The 18,278-nt window shown below is 45.2% G+C and overlaps 1 protein-coding gene across 8 annotated transcripts in view; it reads right to left on the bottom strand.

The window, feature by feature from the left end:
• TBC1D16 (TBC1 domain family member 16) overlaps positions 1–18,278 on the bottom strand; it is a 66,483-nt gene that overhangs the window by 47,763 nt on the left and 442 nt on the right. For 3 of the 8 annotated variants that reach the window (XR_006417228.1, XR_006417229.1, XM_044456427.1), the window contains exons 1-3: positions 16,992–18,124; positions 9,560–9,803; positions 5,897–6,524 (exon numbers count right to left, since the gene is read on the bottom strand). Coding sequence is in view for 5 of the 8 variants with exons in the window: in XM_044456427.1 (XP_044312362.1) it covers positions 5,897–6,524; positions 9,560–9,740 (809 nt within the window). In the remaining 3 variants the exon portion in view is untranslated. Of the gene's footprint in view, positions 1–5,896; positions 6,525–9,559; positions 9,804–16,991; positions 18,125–18,278 lie in introns of those variants that run through there. The other 5 variants (XM_044456428.1, XM_044456430.1, XM_044456431.1 and 2 more) reach the window with 3 other exon arrangements.

Genomic DNA, 18,278 nt, shown 5'->3' with positions numbered 1-18,278 from the left:
GAGTATCCCAAAAGAAGCAGAGTCCACAGATGTCCCTGTGCAATATCATTTCTAGTGAAATCTTCTTCAGATAGGTCCAAAGTAAAAGACAGGGAAAAGAAATGAGGGCTCAACTAGTCACTGTGGATGGCAAAATGATGACAAAGAAAAGGCAGAAGTGCTCAAATCCTACTTTAGCTCAGTCTTCTCCCAAAAGAAGAGCTATGACCTTTTCCTGAAGTACAAGCTGAAGGAGCAGCATGGAAGCTCAAGATTGATAGATAAATGGCCGAGGATCATCTAACTGGGTTGAATGAGTTCAAATCTCCAGGGCCCAATGAACTCCATTCTTGAGTCACAACAGAGCTGAGAGAAAAACAGCTGTCTACTATCTCTGGGAAATCACGGAGGACAGGGGAAGTGCCAGATAAGTGGAAAAGGGCAAATACTGTTCCTACTGTCAAGAAAGAAAGAAAAGAAGAACTTGGGAAGTACAGACCTGTCAATCTGACATCAATCCCTGGGAAAATCCTAGAGCAGGTTATAAAGCAGTCAATCTGTAAACACCTTGAAAACAATGCAGTGATTGCTAGGAGCCAGTATGAATTTCTCAAGAACAAATCTTGCCAGACTAATCTGATTTCATTTTTTGATTGGGTAGCCTCCCTGGTGGAATGCAGGAATGCTGTGGACACAATCTATCTTGACTTCAGCAAAGCTTCTGACAAAGTGCCCCATGATATCCTGATTAGCAAACCAGCTAAAAGTGGGCTAGATGGAACAACGATCAGGTGCATCCACGGTTGGCTACAAAATTGGAACCAGAGAGTGCTCATCCATGGCACCTCCTCAAGGTGCGGGGAGGTAACTAGTGGGTACCGCAGGGTTCAGTCCTGGGCACATGCTGCTCAACATTTCCATTAATGATTTGGATGGGGAGGTGCAGGGAATGATAATCAAATCTGCAAATGACACAAAACTGGGTGCGATAGCTAACAGCTTGGAAAGCAGAAAGAATATTCAAGGTGATCTTGATGGGTTGGCGCACTGGGCTGAAAACAACAGAATGAAATTCAAAAGGGACAAATGCCAAGTTCTGCACTTAAGAAAAAGAAACCAAATGCATCATCACAAGATGGGGAATACCTGGCTCAACAATACTGCAAGTGAGAAGGATCTTGGAATTGCTGTACATCATAAACTGAATGTGAGTCAACAGTGTGATGTGGCTGCAACAAGGGCAAATGCTATGCTAGGTTGCATGAATAGGAGCATCCAAATCATGTGAAGTACTAGTTCCCCTTTACTCAGCACTGGGTAGGCCTCATCTGGAGCACTGTGTCCAGCTCAGGGCACCACACTTTAAGAAAGACGCAGACAAGCTGGAAAGAGTTCAGAGGAGGGCAACAAGGATGATCCAGGGACTGGAAACAAAGCCCCATGAGGAGAGCTTAGCGTTGAGAAGAGAAGACTGTGGGGAGATATGACAGCACTCTACAAGCACTCGAAAGGCTGTCACAAAGAGGAAGCCCAAGATCTCTTCTCAATCATCCCAGAGTGCAGGGCACAGAATAATGAGCGCAAACTACAGGAAGATATCAAGAAATCAAGATATCTGGCTAGGTATCAGGAAAAATGTCCTGACTGGGTCCATTGTCATACTGCACTAGGGAGCTTATGGTCTCTCCTACACTAGAGAGAGGCATTCAAGATGCAACCGAACAGCCACCTGAGGAGGATGCCTTAACATGGGAGCCCCGCACTGAGCAGGGGGTTGGACTCAATGGCCCTCTGGCTCCTTCCAACTCTGATCACTGCCAATGCAGTAATGTCTAAAGCTGCCACTAGAATCAGAGTGCTAGTAGGATTCAGGACTTCGACTGCAACAAGGCACTTCATCTACAATCCTATACAATGAGAGTAAATCCCATTGAACTCAAGAAGACTTCTCAGTAGACATGCACAAGATTAATTCATTCATTCACTACATTTCTATACAATACAGTAGTCAAAGCTCTCCAGGTAGTTCACAGTATGATAAAATATAATACAAAACCTTTAATAAGCAAATCTATCTTTAAACAGATGTAAAAAAATAGCAATTAACTACCAGGATTTGACAAAAGCAAAACAAAACTAACATAAACAAGCCCTAGCATATGCGACTGAACGTTGGGGAGCAGAGGAAAGTCTTAATCGAGAGCAGAAAACAGGACAATGCTGGTCCTGCACAGAAATTACTGGGAAACACAAGCCTCAGATGGAGTGTGGATACCACTGAAAAGGCCCTTTCTCTTGTTGCCACCCAGCAAGCCTCCCTTGTTTGCAGTGCTGAATAGCAAAAAAATGACCACTCCTCCAGTGCAGGCTGGCAGCCAATCTGATGGGGGGGAGGGGGGCTAGCCAGCTGTGGAGAGCCTCCTACTTTGTCCCCAAGCGCTGAAATCAAACATGACACTTGCACATATATGCACACACCGTTAACACACAATAACAGTGTAAAAACATACTTTGCTACACATTTTGATGCATAAACAAACTAGAAGCAATAGCTAAAGCTTTTTCCACAATAGACAGCTCACATGTAAACACACAGGACGCTCTTTCTGCTTTCCCCTCGGTCCTGCCCGCAGGCACTGCAGGAGAGCTGGCAGATGAAACCATCTTGTTCCCTCTCTCTGATCCACTTGTAGCCCCTGATGCAGGTGACCTGCCCCCCACTTTTTGTCAAAGACAGACTTTTGCCAGTTCTGATGTGCCAGTGACAGTCAACAACAGCCCCTTCACAGGCTGAATTGGCACACTGGGGTAGCCATCATTGGTTTGCCACTTTTTTTTCTTTTGCACAGAAATGTGCACAAATACATTCATTATTTTATTTTATCTTTGTTGGTAGTTCAGAGCTGCACAAGCCTGCAGCTCCAGCTATTCAATATGCAAAGCCTTTCCTCATCAATGTCCTGACATTTGACAAAGCCAGGCTTCAAGTACACAACTCTGCTTCATCTGACAGCTGTCAAATACTGAGCCACAGGAAACAAAGCAAGGTCACGAGACAATCTTTGCTTGCAAAAAGGGGCACTCGGTAGGGGGAGTAGGGGGTGAAAATCTGTCAAATTCTCTGGGCTCCACTCCTCAGACTCCAATCTGCTTTGGGCACCTGCCAGGAACTGAGTTCCACACACTGCACAACCAGTGTCCCTCTTCTGCACCTGACATGGGAGGAGGCTTCCGACTGCACAATCTTCATTCCACCGGTGTTCATGGGCTTCCTCTTGGCTCAGCTCACTTTCCGAGCACAAGAGAAAGCTCACAAATGCTAGAGGGACAGATTCTGTTAGGTTTTGTTCCAGCCCTAGGGCTGACTTCATCACCCGCTTCACAGAGAAACACGCAGTTTTAAGGCTGGACCTGACAGTTCGCAGTGTCCTCCACCTTTCCCCCTCTACCTTCTCAAGCCTCTCAGTGTTTGGGAAAGGGGAAGAGCACAGCACAGCCCATTTGCTGTGACAACACTTATTTTGATCCTTGTTTTCTCCACCAACAGCCCATGTCCTGGCTGGGTTCTGACAACACAGCAAGCCAAGCCTGAGCAGTGATGAATGAAATCACACCCTGTGTGCGCCACACATTTAGCGAGTCACAGTGGCTCATTTTGATCATGCAAACTAACCCAGAAACTCATTTAAACCCAACAGCCCAAGAGGGCAAACATATTCAGATATCATATTAACCATTCAAAATCTGAAATTACTTCTCATATGCCCCAGCCACATGTCTCTATCTTCTGCTTGAACATCAACTCAAAGACATTTTATTAACAGCAAAACAATGAAGTCCTGTGCCATCTTCAAAACTAATAGTAAGTGGACTATACCACTTCATCAGATGCATGGACCATTATGAAAATGTTCAGGTTTGTGTGGAGTACATATGGATATTAGCGGAGTGGGTTGCAACCCACTCAAACTTGCAACCCACTTTCTAACCATGAGGTGAGAAAGAAATTAAATGCTAAACTATTTAATGAATGGAAGTAATTTCTTTTAATTAAATATTTCAGATCCTCACCATAGGTTCCTAACCAAAAAACAAAGAAAACCCCAACTCACTAGCAGACTAGAAATCAACTCTGGACTGCACTGCAGTGATGCCTTCCATTTCTTTCCCATCTAACAATTTAGTTCTAACAGCCACAGATTCTTTTGCAATGCTGATGCAACCCACAGTCTGACATGAACAGCAAGTTTTGAGAACATCCACAATCCATCTTTTTGTATGTTGCAACACCAACATCCCACACAAAAGCATTTTTTCAGAGCCACTTTTTTGTTTTTGCTTCAACAGGAGGCCTCCATGGCATTGAACAAAGAAAACGGGACACAGTATCGTTGATACCATAACAGCCAAGTGTGGGTCTTGGGATCCATATTTTCCTGCTCCAGCAACAATTCCCATTGCACTGAGAATCAAGGGACTTGAGAACATGAGTGGGAGATGGGAACCCACAGCACAAAGCCACACATTATCACAATGAACAACCACCACCACCACTTGTTGCAATCGTCAACCAAGAATGCATTTGGCCTTAACTGCATACATACATTACAGGTCAGGTAATTCAGTGCAACAGATGCAACAGTAGTGTTAATCAAGAACACATGAGTAATAAAACTGATGATCCCAAACAAGGAAAGAAACACACAGAGAGAGCTGCCACTGCTTTAGTTTCCAGCATTCTGCCTGCTGGTCTACCAGAGGAAAATAATACTGTGACTACTGCAGGGAATGCACTAAAAATTTATTCCTGGCATACTTTCCAAGATCAGGGTTACGCCAAGTCTTCTGGCAAGGGCTGTGAAGAATGGGGGATGAGGGAATGAAGGGCGCAGAGGAGGGTGAGGCTGTCTCTAGGCCACCCTCCCCCCCCCCCATTCTCAGAAAGACCATCGGAACAGGCAGGGTTCAGAAGAGGAGGGAGGGAACAAAGAGGAGGAGGAAGACAAGCCCATGTCCTGTCCAGCTACATGACGTGGTGTCAGGACAGGAGAGCTACCCAGTTAAGGATAGACCAGAGGCTAGATCTTTTCCAGAAAGACCCAGCCAGAGGGATGGAGCCCAGGATTACTGAAAATGAGGGTTTTCAGAAGCAGTCTCCAGTTTGGGTCTAACTAATCACTCTGTTCGGGCACAGAGACTAGTCTTTCAGTTGCTGCAGCGTGTTAGCTGTGAACTGGCAATAAAGAGTTATTTTGCAAAGGGACTGTTGTTTGGAAGCTTGAAACGAATAAGGGGAAATCTAGCTCCCAACAACTACCTACAAGCTCATTGCCAGGGTGGCTTTCTTCAGCAAGTTATCTAATGTGAACCAGTCAGCAAACTGAGCAAAAGCGCGGGTGGATGAAAGCCACTGCCTTTTGCCCAGAATGCTGGACACCCTCTGCGTTGCCCAGAACAACTTCTCCTTTGGAAAGGAAGAAGTAGCCTTCACTGGCTCACTCAAGCTAGGACCTTGGGCCACGTAGCTTTTTCAAAGTATTGACCTAGTCCAAGGAAGCGTGTCCCTCGGGAAGCCATCCCCTACAGGCCAAAGACACTGCGCATGTGCACCAGCTGGCACAATGACTGAATGAAGCTGTTGCTGGGACCCGGAATTCCTTCCTGGCTCTACAGCCAATGCCAGCAGGACAGAAGAAGCCAGTGTGTGCTGAGCCACAGAAGTTTTACTTCGAAAGGGGGGGGGGGTTGCTGGCTGTGGCAGGGCATTGTGCATCCTGCCTCTGACTGGCACTGCCCCTGTGCCCCTCAGTCAGAATTTTGTGCCAGACGGCCCTACAACCAGGTGGTTTTGCTCATTGATTTCCCCCTTTCTGCTTTGGCCTTTGCTCCATAAAGGAGCAGAGGAACATAAACTCACCTGTTGTCATTCACCAGGAACACAGAGCCAACGTTTTCCACAAGTGCTTCACTTATGGGCGAGAGACAAAACGGAGAAGAGAAAGCATCCGAGTCTGAGTCAAATGTGCTGTCTCTGCTAACATCATCGGCAGACAACTCCAAAGAGCCCTCGTCCTCTCCCGCCTCCAGGTGGCCCTCCAGCCCTTCTTCCTCCACTGACTCCTCCAACCGGTTCTGCTCATCCTGAGAACTGATTGTCGATAAGATTCCTGAGTCAGTGTTGGCAGGCTGAGCAGAGCTGGGGATTGTGTCTGCAGTCAGGCAACCCTGGGGCTGCGTCTCCCCTTCTTCAGAAGGGGAGCTGACATGAGCCACATCCCTAACCAGCTGCGACACAGTCAAAATGTCCTCCTCTTCCTTTGGGGTCACAGCTTGTTTCTGCTCAGAGGGGGAAGCCTGCATAGGGGCACCAAAACCCTGAGTGTGGCGGTTACGCTTGCGGGGGGCCTTACGGACCGGGGAGCTCTCTGGCGTGATGTAGCGGAGGGCCTCTTCATCCTGTCTCTGAATACGGGAATTTGGGACCCAGGCCAGGATGAGTGTGGTTCCAAGCAGCTCATCCTTCTCCATGTACAGGCACAGATAGCCTGCAAAAGAACACAGTGCCTCAGAATTACAGCCAGCCCCTGCTTTAGCTTGCCAAACTTCCGCTTCTGCAAGGGTGCCTGGTCCCCCCAGTTTCAGGCTAGTGCCTGGACCTCCTTCCATCTCTCCAGATCTTCTGAAAGTTCTAGTTTCTTTTCCCCTCCCCTCCAGAGCACAGGCAATTCCTCACAACTTTATTCATTCCTGCAAACACTTGGCTGGCTGATCTGATCCCCTGAAGATGTTTTCTATTGTCCAGCTAGAATCCACAGCAACCAGCTGAATCCAGCATGTGATCAGCTTTGTAAGCTTCAGCTCTTTGTGTTTTTGTCTGAGATGCTCCACTTTGTTTATTCTAAATGTGTGTTATAATGCCAGACTGTTATGGTTTCGATGTTTTCACATTTGGTAAGGTGCTTTGAGGGACTCCTCTTTATTGGACGGAAAAAGTGGAACAAATTCTTTAAGGAAATAAAGCATATTTAATGGCACACTTCAGTCATTCCTGTGTCAGCTGGAGGCAGCATCTAAGTTGCAATGGATGTGTTAAGAATACAAACTGGCTGACCATCATGCACTGCTTACAGGAAATTGCCTTACATTGAGCCAAAGCACTGGTCCATCAAGCCTAATATTGCCATCACTGACTGACAGCCTCTTTCTGGGGTTTCAAAAAGCAGTTTTTCCAGGCTTACCTGGAGATACAATGGATTGAACCTCCAGGCCTCTTGTATCTTCTTGGGGATTCAATCATTCCTAGGCCACCCCTTGACTAGCAGCATTTAACCCACTGTGCTGAGAATCCCAGTGATAATCTGGGCCACTCAAAATGAGCATGAACAGTGAAGCAAGAACATGGATGGCAGGCATGTTTGATACCAATTTAGTGATATAATAGCAATGCAGGTTATCTGATTTAAAGCAGAGCCAGACATTGAAGACTTCATCAAAATCCACCAGAAACGTGTATCAGTAAACCAAATGCAAAATAGCATCAGAAACAGGTTCAACTAGTAATCCCATTTCAAAGGTTCTGGAAGTGATTAGTGAACTGGTAAGACCGTAACATTACCGGCTGAAACAGGGCTTCTCTGGCCCTAAAGAGAAGATTTCTGCTGCTACTATTCAGCCAGTAATGTCTAGTAAAAGAAAGATGCGGTGTGGAAAGTCACTACATTCAGCACTTTTCTGCCCCTTAAGAGGGGCAATCAATGAACAAGAGGAGGGAACAAGTGGGAAAATAACCCTGCATGCTGGTGCACTCCCATGTATACCTGCCTGGAACCCAAAGTCACCTTCCAAAGTTCTTTGCCAGGAGCCAAACAAAGTAAGGGGGGGCCTACTAAGAAGAGGGTCTTTTCTGTTACAACCACCCAGGTGTGCTTGCCTGGCACCTACAGTATGCTCTTTTGAGAACCAGGTGAAGAAGTCTCCAAGCATTTCAATCTTTCTGTTTCTATTTTAAACCTGTTACTGTGTTTTAAATCTTTTAATTGCTGCTCGTTTTTATTTGGGTACTATTGTTATTTTATACTGCAGTTTTAAACTTTTATATTGGGTTTTTTATGGTTTTAATTGTTGCAAACTACCCAGATAGGTTCCACTGTTAGGCAGTATGGAAATCTAATAAAAGAAATGAATGCAGTACAATTGCATCACAAATTTCTTATAGAAGAAATGACCAAAGAGGAGCAGGCTTCCCTGTCACTGATACACTGGGAATTTGCTTGCCCTTGTTTTCATAAGCCAGAGACAACTGCTCAAGTCACTAATGTGCAGTGATATTTGGGGCAGAGTCCAGATGCCAAATCTTCTGGGAAATGCATGAATTGTGCTGATCAACAGCAAATAGACAGGACTGTGCTCCAAATTTATTTGGAGGGAAAGGTAGCAGGGAGAAATCAGGCTTCAGCTGAACTGGATAGAGGAAAAGGAAAAATGAAGACAAGCAAGAGACAATACAACTGGCTCCCAAGGAACAGATTTAATGACACATTGGCAGGGCAGGTGGTCCTAGACAGGTCCTACTGCAGCACAGGAATGACCGGTCACAACACGTGATGCAGAGGTTCAAGCTGCTGAAACCCTCCACTTGAAAAGCTTCTGTGGCACTAGAATGATGCTCATTTTGCAGCTAGCAACTGTAGCACTTGTTATTTGAAAAGGGGGCCTCTCATAATCAAAGTAGTGGGAAGAAGCATGCTAAGGGCCAAACTGCACCTGACCTGGGGGGGAGGGGGGGAAATCTGTGATCTGATTTCCCAAAGCACTGGGGCATGAACTGGCTTGTTAGAGAAGAAGATATTGAATCTTACTTCTAAAGCTACTAAGCAGAGGAGAAAATCAGTACCTCCATTATATTGTCATCCTGCCATAGCACAGTTAACAGCAGCTTTTTGGGATGGTGAGGAAGGGACAGCAACTTCAAGGTGGTAACAGGTGCAGATGGGAAAGGTTACATCACATACCTCTGCTTTTAAGCTTTAAAAATAGTTTAGACCTAACTTGAGGTCTTTTATTTTAGTACAGTACACTCTACCACCAGACATTTGAGAACTCTAGATTTAAAAAATAATGAAACACTTTAAAAGTGAAAGGAACAGCAGGAAATTGAACTATTGCAGAAACACTGAAACTGGATTAGAGATTACAGCCAAGACATTTAGAGGGAGATGTTCTCGATACAGTGGCAGCTAAGCTCTATTGAACCAAGAACTTGTGTACACTTGTCCTGTAGCAAGATGTAGCTATTTCCAGTCAACACTGAGGTACTCTAAGATTCCAGTTCCAGGTACACAAGCTGAGAAATGGAACGACCAAGCAAATAATAGTAATTTACAGCAGGAGTGGCAACATGTGATGCTCCAGATGGTTTGGCCCATAACTTGCGTAACCTCTCACAACTAGCCATGTTAGTTGTGGCTGATGGGAGTTGTAAGCCAAGCCATCTGGAGCATCACAAGTTCCCCACCCTGACTTAAGAGGCTCTGCTGTACACATAACAAAATCCCATGGAACTTTTTCTGCCTGTCCTCACCTGGGTGATGTTCCACGATGCCTTGCAGCATCTCAGGTGGGTGGACACAAACATTGTTCTTGGAGTAGATAATCTCTCCATCCAAGATGGAAGATGAGCCTCCACCACTGCTGCTGGCATTTAAGGTCAGGAGGTCGGATGCTTTGGAAGAGGCACGTCGGAGGAGTCTTCCCAGAGACATTGCCAAGGGAGTGTTTCCATTCTCTGTCAGCTTCAGTCAGGCACCCAATTCTGATACTAAAACCTACCCAGAGAAAAGGAAAAGGTGTCAAAGTTTGTTTGAACCCCAGGAGCCTGGTCCAAGCAAGAAACCTCATTTTAGATTCAAGGGTACCCAGGAAGAAATGAAACATCCTCTGTCAAAGAAGTTAAGCAATTTAGTAAATATACATCGTGATGAAATTTGGATGCAGATTATTAATAAGCAAGATGTCCCTTTAATCACAGGACATCCTGATGTGACAAATGTTGCTCCAGATTTATTCAACCATCCAGTAAATAGTACATTTGACCTTCCAAGTGTTTGGCACAGAGATGCAAACAGGGAATCGGTTGTGTTGATTATTCCTTCAGTAGCTTAGTGACAAGCCTTTGAAAAGATAGCCGTTGACTCCGCTTGAAAATGGGATTCAGGCCAACAACAGACCCTGGACTGGGTCTTGCTCTACCAGAAAAGCAAGTAGAAGGGAAAGCTGTTCTTTCCTCAAAGCCATCGTGAAGCATAAAACTGTTAAATTTTGCTCAATACCCTTTGTTCCCAGGGTCAGTCCAACCTGCCCTGGTTCGCACAGTTCCCATTGCTATGACACCTAGAAATATCAGCCAAGGCATTCCCCTATAAGACCATCAGCAAAGGCTTCCTAATTTTGCATGCCAAGCAGAAGATACAGGGAGAAAGGGGAAGAGAGAAATGCTGGGAAGAAAGCCCAGATCAAGTTTTATTGCATGCCTCCCCCTTAAATAATTCACAGGAAAGCATGCCAGAGAAAATGCACACATAATTCAACACATGCAAATATAAGGAAGATCACACTTGTAGGACAGATGGAAGGAAGGAACAAAGAAAGACAGATGCACCACCAGCATCTGTCCCAAATCTGATCCCCCACATCACACCAAAGGAAAACAAAGCAGCTATGCAGCTAGACACACAAATACTTGCACATCTGTTCTTTGAGTCATGTTCTGCCTTTCTTCCTTCCTCCCAGAACTTCTGCCCTCTCCTCAGTCTCATCACCTAGCTGGGGTAGCAGTCTTTGCTGCTGCTGCAGCAGGGGGATTGCACAACTGCAGGAGAGGCAGTAGAAGACCCCCTTCCTCCAGTATTTTGAGGCTGCTCCATCTGGGACTGTAGTGACCACAGCCTCTCTTACTGATGAGAGATCCTCAGGTGAGGAAGCAAGTTAGGGAACAACACAAAATTAAATGCAAGTGCCTGCAATTAGCCCTCAAGGTATTGGGTGTCAGACTATGTATTCCAGTGCCCTAGGCACATATATAGGATTTGAATCCCCAAATTCTGATCAAGTGACCTACATCTACTTTTTGGCTTGATTTTATGCCATAGTTTTGAAACTGTGCATGCTCTCCTACTAACTCCAAAGTAAGACCAGGCTCTGAATTTCTAGCATCTGCACAGCTCTCATTTCACTAAAGATGGAAAACAATCAAATGTTCACATTCACAAGGAGAGGTTCAACACTCTAAAAGAAAGCCAGATGCTGCAAATGCGTCCACAGGAACAATGCAAGGAAAGCATTTTCTCTGGAAGAAAAAGGGGAAGAAAAACAGCCAGCCAGCCTAGTCATGAACTCGTGAGTTTTCCCACTACTGTCTCAAGGGACTGAAAACAGCATCATCTCCAGTCCAATAGAAAAGCGGTCACCATATATAAACTGCTTTGTCTCAGCTCAGAAACAAAGCAGCAGCTAAAGATTAAATGGCTCCCCCCCCCAGAAGGAAGAATGTAAAGAAGGAAGTGGGAGAGAAAAGGAGAAAGAGGCGGTGCCAGTGCAGCCTAGTGGTTACAGAGTCAGACCAGGAAGACCCAGACTCAAATCCCCAATTGGCCATGAAGCTCACCGAGAGAATTGGGGTCAGTCACAGACTCATAGGCTAACCTACCTCTAAACACTCTGGTGAGGCTAAAAAGGAGAGGAAGAGGATCATATCTACAACCTTGGACTTTCTTGGAATACAGCAGGATATAGATCTAAAAGTTTTAAAAATGAATGATCCTGCACTGAGGAGCTCCACTGCCACAACTAAAAGTGCTACTCAACAGGAATCAGAGCCTCAGAATTTTTAAGGCACTCCAATCCCACTGGATATCCAAGCTGGTATACAATATAAATACTGCACTTTAGAGAATGCAGAAGTCATAAGCCTGGAAGAAGAAGAGCGGTTGGGTGGTCAATAAGGATGTAGCTCCGTGCTGAAATGCACGATTCAACAGCAGGAAGTCCTAGATTTAAACACTGGCATTTCCAGGATGGTCTGCAAGATAGTCCTGTCTGAACCCCTGAAAAGCTGCTGCTCGTCAGCCCAGATGGACAATAGCGAGTTGATTTGACTCCATATAAGGCAATTGCTGATGCTTCTAAGTGCATCTTTCTTAGCACAGCCGGGTTGCTGTCCCTTCTATGGTCTCTCTCAAGGCATTCCAGTGATACAGAGCTGTTCAAGTATGCTGCACATTTAGATAACACAGCAGCAATATTCACCCTCTGAGAGGCACATCACATGGCAGCAGTGAAACATGCAGTGTGAGAGTCAGTGCAGCACAGTAGTTAAGAGAGCGGGACTTGGGAGCCGGGAGCTCTGGGTTCTGGTCCCCACTCAGCCATGGAGCTAATTGGGTGACTCTGGGCCAGTCTCAGCCCTACCGACCTCACAGGGTTGTTGCTGTGAGCATGAGACTGAGAGGAAGAAGAGAATGATGGTCACTGCCATGAGTTGGTCAGAAGGAAAAGGGTGGAATATAAATTTAACACAGAAAAGAAATAAATATGCCTGCACCATGTGGGCAGAAACCACATACATCAGCAGAGAAGAATGAAAGTAAGCCCATAGTCCCATACAAATGTGTCAAGGGCTGCTACGCTGCAAGGCCTGCAGTTGCTAACACACCTCCTAGAACATATTCCCCAAGACAAATTGATGGAGGATATCGCTGCCCATAGTTCCTTGTCCTGGTCACTATGCAGGACCACAAGTAGCAGAGTCAATATGCCTAAATATAGCTGCCACTGGGAGCCAGGAGTGGGAGAATGGCTTAGGAACATGGGAACTAAAGTAGGCTGTTGGTCCATTGAGACCATCTAGCTCAGTATTGTCGACCCTGACCAGTGATGGCTTTCCAGGGATTCAGGCAGGAGTTTTTCCAGTCCCAGCTACTGCTGCCAGGGACTGAACTTGGGACCTTTGCATGCCAGGTAAGTCCTCTGCCACCAAGCTGTGGCCTTTCCAATTCCCCACAAGCAGCAGATGGACTAGACAGATCCTTGCTTGGTGAGTTCTAGACAAGACCTTTCAGCTCTTCTTATCTTGGCAGAGGCCAGAGACATATCAGTGCAGGAAGCCTACCAGTGTGGCATCTGGTGAGCAAGCATATCGTCACATTCACACTTGCAATCATGCATGGCTAAAATCCTAGGTGTGGAGCCTGCTTCTTCCAGCATGGAAGCAGCTGGCCATCTATGGCAACCCGAGCTGGCTGAGCTGCTCCCTTCCTTCCTCTCTCCTTCCAACACGTCACAATGTAATCACACTTGATTTAAACATTTCCAAGAGCCTTAAAAAAAAGCATTGCTCACACCCTATTTATTTCCTCCCACACTTCAGCCGCCACCGCCACTGAACACCTGTACTGCAGCCAGCAAGGCATTCTGATCAGCTGTTTTCATAGACAATACCCAAGGCTGCTCTGTCAGCACAGAACCCAAGAGGTGGGCAGCGGCTGGTTAATCAAAGTGCCTTTGACAGCACAAACAGTTGGCCTCTTCCTTTTAGGCCCTACCCTTTTGAACAAATGGCCAGAAGGCAAGATCCTGTTGGCAGGTTTCCTGCAAAGGACCGACACTTGCTTTAACTGGACAGTATTTCTTTATCAAAGAGAACTGAAGTAGAATGACTTTTGGTAACGGTTTGTCTGAGAGCACAGATTTCTTATTGAAGACCTTGCATTGCTACAGGAATCCAGGAATGTTCTAAAGGCACGCAAGACAGCCAGTTCCTGAAGGCAAAGTGCTAGATAGAAAGCAGGAGCAAATCACAAAAAGGGTGGCAGAGCAAATACACTTCTGATATGCACAGAACCCTCCCCTGGGAACAAACACACTTGAAAAAAATGCCCAGTAATTAAAAGTATCAGAGAAGAAATATGACAGAGAGAGGAAGACAAAGCATCTATGGAGGAGAGGAAAAACTATGGGTGGCAGATTAGCCCCAAACTCTGTAACGCTCTGTACTTTTCCTTGTAAAATGGGCAAGGGGCTACATCATTAAAGTTGCACAATGGAAGTTACTATAGCAGTCCAGAGGTCTCAGGAGCCATAACAGAACAGGAAGGGATATTCTGAAGGGAGAGCTGTATGGCACTGCATTTTGCTACAAGGCAGATTTGATGAAGATGGACTAGCAGCAATATATGGGTGCAGCAGAAGCCAGAGTGCCCAGGTTTCATTGCTAGTTACAGCAGGGGAGCAAGGCTTGGTGAGTTCTAGACAAGAACTCTCAGCTCTTGGAGTCACTGCAATGAAAGTAGCGAATGACTATATGCTAAGACTTTATGCTAACCCCCCCCCAAACAAACCCAAAGAATATCAAACCTGACTTATCACTCACATCCTCCTTTATTTTGCTTAACACATTCATAACCACCCACTAATCGCTATAAGGAATGTAGGGTGGAGGAGTAACCCACTGATAAAACGCACAAAAGCTGAATCAAAGTATTACTTGCCCAAAACTCAAGGGATTAAAACAATTAAAACCTGTCTGCAAAGGACAACTTTGTGCAGCAGATCTTCATGAGTCCTTTGAAAACTTTCACAATGCACAATGCACAAGAGCCAGGTAACAGTTTTCAAGAATGTAGCACCAGAATTCCTGACACACAGACATGCATGTCTTTCAGATTCTCCTTAGGAGGATGTACAGGAAACATCTAAGAGTTCAGCACGTGCACTTCCCAGCCAGTAAGACGGGAAATGCTCACAGCGTGACCATCTTGCAATTCTCACAAAACTTGTACCAAAATAATAATCAAGTATACAATAGTGTACAGAAGACAGACTAAAGGAAATGAGCGAACCATTAGAAAATGACCTATGAAGCATATTCAATCATGTCTTAAGGAAAGCAGTCATCACCTTTTTGCTCAGCTAAGCAAACTTCCTCTTAAGGTCAGACCTCCATTCTTACTCAAGAGCATCAACTCAGCTCTTACTATCCAGCTCACACACTGCCACAACACTACTCGATACCCCCTTCAGAGCTTTCTGTGCAGTGTTTTTCCAAGAAGAAACCATGTTCCAGGGAATTCAGAGACTCCTTGGAAATATATCAGCAATTGCCCAAGCTTACCAAAGGGCAACTTAACCATTATTGCTAATCTTTTCCTACAATGTACAGCTTTAAAGAAGTTGGGGACACATTCCAAGTTCACTTGGGACACTGGCAAGACCGAAGAGACCTTACTAGTTGCCACCACCCACCCTTCACAATCGAAGCTTTTTCTAGTCAATCTTGTCCAGTAGACACAGCACTTCACTCTCTAGAAGATGCCCAGGGGTTTCTCAGCTGAAATATTGACTCAGAATGCCTTTCTTAAAAGAAATAAATGTTTTAAAAGACTACTGTAGAATAGACAGTGCTACAAATTTCACATGTTTACATTTGCCAAGTTGCTGGAGATATAAACCAAAAGTTAAATTCTTAAGTAAGATGCTGTTCCATCATCGTTTCTGTGTAGCATGTAACTGTTAGAACCCAACAATCTTACAACACTGACACTCTTCCTTGCCACCATATTCTCAGCTAGATGATTGGCTCAACAACTGGTTTGCAACCATCAATATTTCAGTCACCTGCTGCACTTGGCACTTTGGTTCCTGTTGATTCTGGCACCTTATTTCTGCCAGTTAAACTTTCCATTCATTATTTAAACACTAAGCCAGCCTCCCCTAACCAGATGCCCTCCAAGGGGAATGGACTACATCTACAGCCACCACCCACAGTTCAGCATGGACATTTTCTGTGATGGATGGTGAAGACTGTAGCTCAGCACATCTGACAGGCACCAAGTCAGGGAAGGCTTCACCAAGTGAACTCTCAATTCCAGCTCCTGTGATCCCTTCATATCATTTCCTAATGGCTTGTTCACTTCTGCGTGGTGGTTCTACTCTCCCCGACCTCCAGAAGACTCTAAACTCTTCTTCACCTGTTGGGAAGTGGTAAAAGAAAGCTGCTTCTCTTCTGACCTAGCACTGGTACTGCACAAGCTATCCTGGAATCCTGTGTGCATGCATGCTGCAGTTTCTACCTAGCTCCTGCCCTGTAACTGCAGCTCACCTGAACTCAGCCACACTTTCCCACTGTGTAAACTTCATGCCCAACTCTTGAGCCTCCTCCTCTGCTTACAAGGGGTTCGTCAGAATGCACTGCACCACTTCTTCAGCCTTCATGCTACAAGCTTTTCCTTGTCTCCTAGCTGCTAACTCCACATTGATCTCCTGATTTTCAGTCCGTATGAAAACATTTCTACTCCCCGTAACTTGAATCTCAAACACTAATCAATGCTACAGCCTCAGTTCAGGCCCCTCTGCCCAGGATAGGTGGGCTCTTTAGGGTTCCAAAGCCCCAGACTGCACAACAGTCCCATTGTCCTCAAAGATGCAGCCATGGTTCTGGCTCTGCTGAAGTCTTCCTCTCACTTTTCACCTTTCTTTGCTGAAAGTGTTCTCTTTTGCTGCCCTTACCCAGAAGGATGCATCTGCTTCACCTCTCCTTTTAATGCAAGAGCTTCCCAACATCGTACAGCATTATGTTCAGCTCAGACCTGCTGTACTGACTGTTAAAGCCTTTCAGAACTTTGCCTAAGCCTTGCTTCTATTTCTGTAATGCTAGAAACACATCACCCCTTTGAAACAACTTCCTAGAATTCATCCAAAAACACTCCCTTATGTGAGTCTTAGCATCAGGAAAAGTTTGTCCTTCAACTTCTTTCCTGCCATCAAGTGTCCCTCTGTATCAATGTGCATCAACACTTCCTAAAGTCTTCCGTAGAAGCTATTATATTAAGTGTATGAACAATCCTGCAACAGACCCATTTTGGTTCTAAACCCCAAGTTTCTGCATACTATGAAATGTATGTACAGCATAAATGAGCTAAATTTGTTCCTTATGGACATGCTTTCTTAAAGGGAATTACCTTTCAAGAGTATACAAACATGGCCATCATCCCATCTGCCAGTTAGACACCCATCACTGGAACGAGATCAGCAGTGCCTGGAACAATGCACTGAAATGCCTCAGTTACTTTGCTAGTCAAAGTGAAACATTTAGGAATAGGGAAGGAAATTACAACACAAGGAAAACAGTAAAACAAAAAAGGAGATCATGCATTTCAAATACCAGGTAGAAGGAACGGAAGATTACATATTATGCTTGTACCCTATTCTTTTCTGAGCCCAGGGACTTAGCTGCACATCGGTAGTAGTTCAAAGCACTGATCCCATATGTTATGAGATCCATACTTTATGGCCTCCACAGCTAATATGAATTATTCATTGAATTCAGGTGGAGTGGGGGAGAGGAAAGGCACAACCTCTTCACTGCTGGCAGAATCTCTTAATCATAAACTGAGCAGAGCAAACTGCTTATTAACAGCCTGATCCCATTCTGAGTTAAGTATGCATAGGATTAATGGGTTTAGACACGCCCAACTCTGCATAGGATTAATGGGCTCTTATTGCACTGCCAGGCTCATTTTGTTCCATCCATCAAGGTTCTTTTTCCCCTCATACTGACTCTACAATTAAAAGAACCTTTAAAAACATAATTCAAAACTACAGGATCATCTAACAAAACTAGCAAGATCTTAACCTCAGACTTTTCAGAAACCAATTGAACCTACATCTTGTCAATTAACCGGGAAGGAAGTTTCCAATTTCACCACTATGTTCCAGGGGTGCGGTGCAGGAATCATATCTAACTCACAGATTTTCGGTACCAAAACACCCTTTCATTGTGTGTCATTCCCCTGCCTTTCCCTGCCAAGCTGGATTATTTCTATGTATTTAATTAAGGAAAGAATACCCTATGCCCTGGAAAATCTAGTGCAACTGAAGAGGGACAATATTCTTAATGCATTCTAGCAGGCAGATAATAGTAAGGATGTTCTTTAACACCCTGCACAGAAGACACAGAACCATAGAACATATAATGGGTACTTAAGAAGTACCCAAGGGAAAGCACTGCTCCCCGTGCAACATTGACAAACCAGAGGGGTGACATACATGAACTTCTCTTGCCTCTCCAGACTTCATTTATGCTGTCACGATCATGAGGGACGGCAGCTTTCAAATACTCACTGGCCAAAATCCCTACTCTCTCTCCCACGACACCAGGCTTCCTCTGTGAATAATCCCTTCCCAATCCTCCCCCACCCCGATTTACGCATTCCTGCTGCTGCCACGATCCACCACGCTGCACGCAC

The sequence above is a fragment of the Varanus komodoensis genome, unplaced genomic scaffold (assembly GCF_004798865.1).
Source record: "Varanus komodoensis strain SLA01 unplaced genomic scaffold, ASM479886v1 scaffold84, whole genome shotgun sequence".
Lineage (NCBI taxonomy): Eukaryota > Metazoa > Chordata > Lepidosauria > Squamata > Varanidae > Varanus > Varanus komodoensis.
This window is presented reverse-complemented; position numbering and strand designations above follow the sequence as displayed.